At 62.3% G+C, this 6084-nt stretch overlaps 2 protein-coding genes across 2 annotated transcripts in view; one reads left to right on the forward strand and one right to left on the reverse strand.

The window, feature by feature from the left end:
* Positions 1-244, reverse strand: part of HERPUD1 (homocysteine inducible ER protein with ubiquitin like domain 1) — an 11191-nt gene extending 10947 nt beyond the window's left edge. The window contains exon 1 of the mRNA XM_029965506.1: positions 226-244. Coding sequence (XP_029821366.1) covers positions 226-244 — 19 coding nt within the window. The remainder of the gene's footprint in view (positions 1-225) is intronic.
* Positions 245-337: 93 nt separating this feature from the next.
* On the forward strand, positions 338-4592 carry LOC103758011 (partitioning defective 6 homolog alpha). The gene is made up of 3 exons (XM_029965507.1): positions 338-439; positions 829-1051; positions 3732-4592. The coding sequence occupies exons 1-3, from the start codon at positions 338-340 to the stop codon at positions 4517-4519; spliced, it is 1113 nt and encodes a 370-aa protein (XP_029821367.1). The 3' UTR covers positions 4520-4592.
* Positions 4593-6084: the final 1492 nt, after the last annotated feature.

Here is a 6084-nt window from a genome sequence, read left to right on the forward strand (position 1 = left end):
CCCCCCAGCTATGCCATCACACAGCTGGGCGCCCCCAGCAAGGGGCGAGCCCCTGCTGTGCGTCCAGATGTGCACACCTGCATGGCTGTGTGCTCCCCCAGATGTGGTCTCCCGCAGACGTGTCTGCTCATCCAGATGTGCGCTCATCCGGCACACCCTTGCCCAGATGCGTGCCCTCACCCAGATATGCATCCACCTGTGCCCACCCACCATCCCCGTGCTTACCCAGATGTTCGCACTCCATTTCTGCACCCTTATCCAGCTGTGCACTTGCCCAGCTGTGCCCTTGCCTGTCCGGGACCCCTGTCGGGGTGCAGCGTGCCCTCCTTCCCAGGGCATGGGGGCCGCCGCCTGCCCCAACAGCCGGGGTGTGACCCCCACGGGCAGCGCCATCCCCGCAGCGTTCCTCAGCCTGTTCTTAATTGGCTTCCCCCTCGTCGTGACGGAAGGAGGCTTTAATTAACGCTGTTGCTCACCAGGTGCTCCGGCAGTGCCCGTGTCGCAGGGAAGGGCCTCCCGGCAGCACAGAGCCTGCCATGGCTGGTGGTGCGGCCGGAGGGTCCTTCCTCTGCCTCAGGGGCACCTCTCTCGCCCTGTCTCTTCGGTGTTTGGGCAGGAAAACGCCTTCGCTCCTTTTACTTTGTTTTTGGGACTAGCTCTGCCCGGCTGGTGCTGCTGCCTTGGTGCTGCTGGGCTCTGGAGCCGGCAGTGCCTGGCTCTGCCTGCCCTGGGGCAGCTCTGTGCGGTGCCCTGCCTTCATCAGTCCTGCCGGCCAGAGCCAACCCTGCCCAGCCTCACCCTCGTCCTCCTCTTCCTCCTCCTCCACAGTTCGATGCTGAATTCCGCCGCTTTGCCATGAAGCGCTCCGGCGCGGGCAGCTTCCAGGACTTTTACCGGCTGCTGCAGACGGTGCACCAGATCCCACGGGTGGACGTGCTCCTGGGCTACACAGACATCCATGGAGACCTCCTGCCCATCAACAACGACGACAACTATCACAAAGCCCTGTCCTCTGCCAACCCCCTCCTCAGGGTCATCATCCAGAAGAAGGGTAAGTGGGATGTGGAGAAGGGCGCTGGATCTGTTCTGCCCATCAGGAGAGATGAGCCATGTCCCATGGCATCACACCTTCCAGCCACTGCTTTGGTGGTTGGGTGTGGAGATGGTGGCACTGGGAGGCTCCCAGAGCCCTGCCAGGGCTGTGGCACCCACGTGAGCTCTCCCTGGCAGCCGAGGGGCACCCGCCCCAGCCCGGCCCCGTGCGACCCCGTGAGCAGAGGCAGATCCTTGCAATTCACCCCTTTGAAGTCATGGTTTCCAGCCAAGATTGCGTGGGCTCCCTGATAACACCCGTGTTATTCCTATGAGCGCTATGCTGGGAGCCCCATCCAGTTCCCCGCCCTGAGGAGGCAACAGCCATCATTTTGGCAGAGCTCTCAGGGTGCTGCTGAATTTTAGGCATCGGGAAGAGACTTGCTGCCTCCCTGGCAGCCCACGGGCTTGCCCTGACCTTAGTGGCATATTTCCAGAGGGCCACTTACTTGCACAGGTGCATGGAATTGCCCTGATAGCAGTGTCCTGTCGAGGATGGAAATCTCCCAGTGACAAACACTCTGGGTACTTCTCTTCACAGGGGAAACAAGCCCGTCCCCTTCCACTTGGTTTAGTAGCACCAGGGTTTTCTCTTTAGTAGCATCATCAGTAAGCAGTGCAGAGCCAGAACCTGACCCAGAGCCCCAGTTTTCCTGCTCTGGCACAGCATCCAGAGCAATTCCATGTTTCCAGCTCAGTGGTACAAAGTCTGTGGGTGAGGGGTGATGCCAATGGCCAGCCTTGGCTTGTGTGCCATTTTTTCTGGGCTTTTGCATCAGGGTGGCGTGGGATGCCCTGGATGTGCATTTTCTCTGTGGCCACACAGTGTGGGGCCAGCAGCAGTGATTCAGGCTGCTGGAGCCCGTGTTGTGCTCAGGGGCTGTCACTGCCAGTGCCAAACCATCCCATTCCTGGAGCAATGCTTGGATCCAGGCTGTGGCACAGAGAGCTGGAGCAGGGGTGGGTGTGCCAGGGCTGCTGTGGGAGCATTGCTCCTGCTCCCAGAGCCACCTTGTCTGCTGCTGGAAAAAGCCTGTGACTGAGCATGCCAAGATGGCACAGTGTGGAGGGCAGGAGCCACAGCCCTGGCACTGTGGGCAGTGTGATAAGGAGGGCAAGGAGGCAACACCAGCAAGCCCCAACAGCCGGCTGTGCCTGCAGGAGAGGGGCCAAGGGGCCGGCAGCACCATGGGGAGGTGTGCAGAGAGGCCAGGAGCAAGCCCTGGGTGAGTCACAGCTGATTTAAAATGGATCCAGGTCATCCCAAGGCTGGGCTGTCGTTGAACCGGTCCGGGTCGCTGAGGAATGTGGCTGCAGAGCCTCTCACAGTGCCGGGCACGGGGAGCTGTGCACACCTGTGTAGGTAGGTGTGCACCCATCAGTGGGCTCTGCAGCAGCCAGTCCTGCAGCAAGAGGGCAAAAAGCAAAGGTTGGGTTCCCCTCTGAGCCATCACCCCATTGGGTGAAGCCATCCTGGCTGGGACAGTGGCACTGGTCCTCCTTGGCTGGGCCAAGGCTCATGGAAAGGGCAGAGGAGAGCCTGGGACATTGCCAGGGCCACCAGCAGGCTCATCCTTGGCGTGCTGGACCTGCCTGGCCCAGCCACTCTGTGCCCCTTGGAGAGGAGCTCGTGTGCTGAAATAGCTGTGGGAAAGCCTCCGCCGCCCTTCCCTGAGCTAAAAATATGCCAGGCTGTGTGTGCAGGAAGATATATATAAGCCAGGAGCCCTGGCAGGCTGGCTTGACTAGGGAGAAATCCCATGTCCCCTGGGCTTGGGGACATCCCCAGCACTCCTGAGGCTGGAGTGGGGTCTGGATGCTGGTGGGGGGCACTGTGGGGAATGTGCTGACCATGCAGCGTCCAGATCTGGAGTCCCACATGGAAAGGGATGGGGAGAAACCAGAGGGGAACGAGGGGATGCTCCCCAGCTCTTGGTGGATGGAACCAAGGAGGATGTGTTGGAGCTGGGCCCCACAGAGCAGCCCCAGGGCAGGGTCCAGGAGGAGCGTCAAACCCTGTATGAAGGTGCATAAGAGACAATGGCATAAATCACAGTCTGGGATGTTCAGTGGCCCTGGGGATGCTGCAGCCCTGGGATGGATCTCTGGAAGCTGGGAAGTCTCTGACCTTGGGGATGGCAGGGTTCTATAGCACATGGTGTCAGCCATCCCCAGCCCATGCCAGTGATGGCCCTGCTGTAGTGAGGCCTGGGGACTCTGGTGGTGGCTCCCAGGGTTGGACTCGCTCTCAGAGAGTTTGCTGCCACTGCAGCACTCCTCGTATGGGGGGTCCCCTCTCCCCAGACCCAAACCGGGGCATGGCTGCAGCTCCCAGGCCATCAGGGCTGGCAGCTCTAGTGTTAAACTGCAGAGTTTGGCTTAAAGTGTGATTAAGGCTGAATCACTGCCTCGATCCCACTAATCCTGGCCTGTGTATGATGGGTAATCCCAGGAGATGGGCCCCAGCGGAGACAGGCTGCAGGGAAAGCCAGGGTGATGCTCTGGGGAGGAAAAGCCGGTGAGACCTGTGAGCGGGGCCCTTCTGCTGCCAGCTCCCCCAACACCTGGGGCCAAGGGCACACGGTCGCATCCCCAGGTGGCTGCGGTGTCTGACCTGTGTCCTCCCTTGCTCCCTACAGCAGAGTCTGATGCCAGTGTCTTCGCCTCCAACTCCCTGCAGCGGAAGAAGAAGGGGCTGCTGCGCCCCGCGCACTACCGGGCCAAGCCTCACCTCCTCATCGGGATGCCCCAGGACTTCCGCCAGATCTCCTCCATCATCGACGTGGACATCCTGCCCGAGACCCACCGCCGCGTGCGGCTCCACAAGCACGGCTCCGACAAGCCGCTGGGCTTCTACATCCGCGACGGCGTCAGCGTGCGCGTGGCCCCGCAGGGCGTCGAGAAGGTGCCCGGCATCTTCATCTCCCGCCTGGTGAAGGGCGGCCTGGCCGAGAGCACGGGGCTGCTGGCGGTGAGCGACGAGATCCTGGAGGTGAACGGCATCGACGTAGCCGGCAAGTCCCTGGACCAAGTGACGGACATGATGGTGGCCAACAGCCACAACCTCATCATCACTGTCAAGCCGGCCAACCAGCGCAACAACGTCATCCGCAGCAGCAAGGCCTCGGGCAGCTCCGGCATGTCCACGGACAGCACCCCCAGCCAGCAGACCCCCAGCCCGGCCTCGCAGTACCTGAGCAACTACAGCACGGCCGAGAGCGACGAGGAGGGCGACCTGGTCATCGAGAGCGACAGCGCCTCCCACTACATCCCCGGGGGCTGCCCCAACGGGGGCCCCGCGGACGGACCCCTCCAGCGCAGCCTGTCCCCCCACAGCTCGCGGGGCTCCCTGCAGTCCCTGGGCAGCCACGACGGCAGCCCCGGCCGGGGCAGCGGGCGGGAGGACGGCACCCTCCTCACCCTATAGCCGTGGGGTCCCGTGCCACTCGGCAGCCGGCTGGGCTTCTGCTCATCCCGGCTGGATGTGGACACCAGGGTGATGACGCGGTGTGGAGCGGGGCTGCCCGCTGCCCTCTCCCACCACCTGCATCCCTGCGAGCCCCGCTGCGGCGCCTGCTCGCGCCGGGCACTGCCCCTCCGAGCCCCCTTGCTCCCCCTTCCAAGCAAGCAGGGATTTTTAATTGTTTTCTCGAAATATGCATCATCAATTAATATATTGCAATGGACAGTAAAACCTTTTCTAGAAAGCACCACGCCTGTCCCTGGTTCGTGTCACCGCAGGGAGGAGGGGACAGCAGGTGGGGACCCCAGCCCTGTGCACGTGGCAGTGCCTGGGAGTGGCAGCCTTGGCCTTGGCACATGTTGTGGCTTTGCTGCTGTGCTGGGTGGCCCCAGTGAGGCCCAGACACCTGGCCTGGCAGCAGTGCCCTGGCTGTTGCTCAGCCCTGCAAACACTGCTGGGGGTGGCACAGCTCAGTCCTCCTCCTCCAGCCCCAAGCTTGGGGTGGGGGGGCCATACCTGCCCCTCCTGGGGCTCCCAGCACCCTCAGTCCCTCTCCATCACCAAAGGGGCCAAGCTGATGGTGGCTTTGGCCTTTGCTTTGCTATTGGCCTGGCTCAGCCCTGGACTAGCACCTTCCTGCCTGCATGAAGGGACAGAGCAACACTGTGCTGCTGGGACCAGCTGGACCTGCAGTGGTGACAGTGACAGCTTCTCCTCCTGTCCTGGCTGGGAACGGGCCTGGGTAGATCATGGCTGGCCATCCCCATAGTCCTTCACCCCTCCTGCCCCAGCTCCTGCAGCATCAGCGTTCAGCCCCAACAACTGTGGCCCAACCTGACAGGGCCCCCAGCCATGTTTGCCAGCGAAGCAGCCCAGGCACAGGTCTGGCAGGGAGTGGGCATCTGAGGGCAGTGCTTTCCAGCCCATTTGCCCCAGCAGAACATGGGGAGCAAGACCCTTCATGGCACAAGGGCTCTCCCAGAGTAAACCCCATGGGAAGTGAGCCAGTGCCCCAGCCTGGCTCCCCTGGGGCGATGCTGGGTGCACACCCTGGCTGGCAGCAGAGCCGGTCACCTCTGCAGGAAAGGAGGGCTGTGTCCCATTTGCTTTCCTGATTCTCAAAACTCAAACCACATGCAGCTCCCTGTGCTGCTGTAGCCAAAATCTTGCAGCAGCCACACAGGAGCAGCCAGGTTGGATCAGCACCGAGAGCAGGCAGGGAGAGCAGCAAGAGCTGAGGACACACAGTGCACAGCCGGGCCCAGACAGACCTGAGAGCAGAGCTGACAGCAGGGCTGGTTAGCCCAGGCTTGTTTTGGGCAGGGAGGTGCCTCGGGGCTGTGCCCATGGCCCCTGGTTGTTCCCATCCAGCCGGCTCAGCCTGGCTGTGGTGTTTGCCCTGAGGCAGCCCCAGGATCATGTGGGGTGATTTTCTGGTTGGCATCTCACCTCCTCCAGCCCTTGAGTGCCAAAAGTTTCCCTGGCCCTTGGCAGCGGTGTCGGCCCAGCCCTGACATCCCAGGGCACTG

The sequence above is a fragment of the Manacus vitellinus genome, unplaced genomic scaffold (genome assembly GCF_001715985.3).
Source record: "Manacus vitellinus isolate BGI_N305 unplaced genomic scaffold, ASM171598v3 scaffold_10_pilon, whole genome shotgun sequence".
NCBI lineage: Eukaryota > Metazoa > Chordata > Aves > Passeriformes > Pipridae > Manacus > Manacus vitellinus.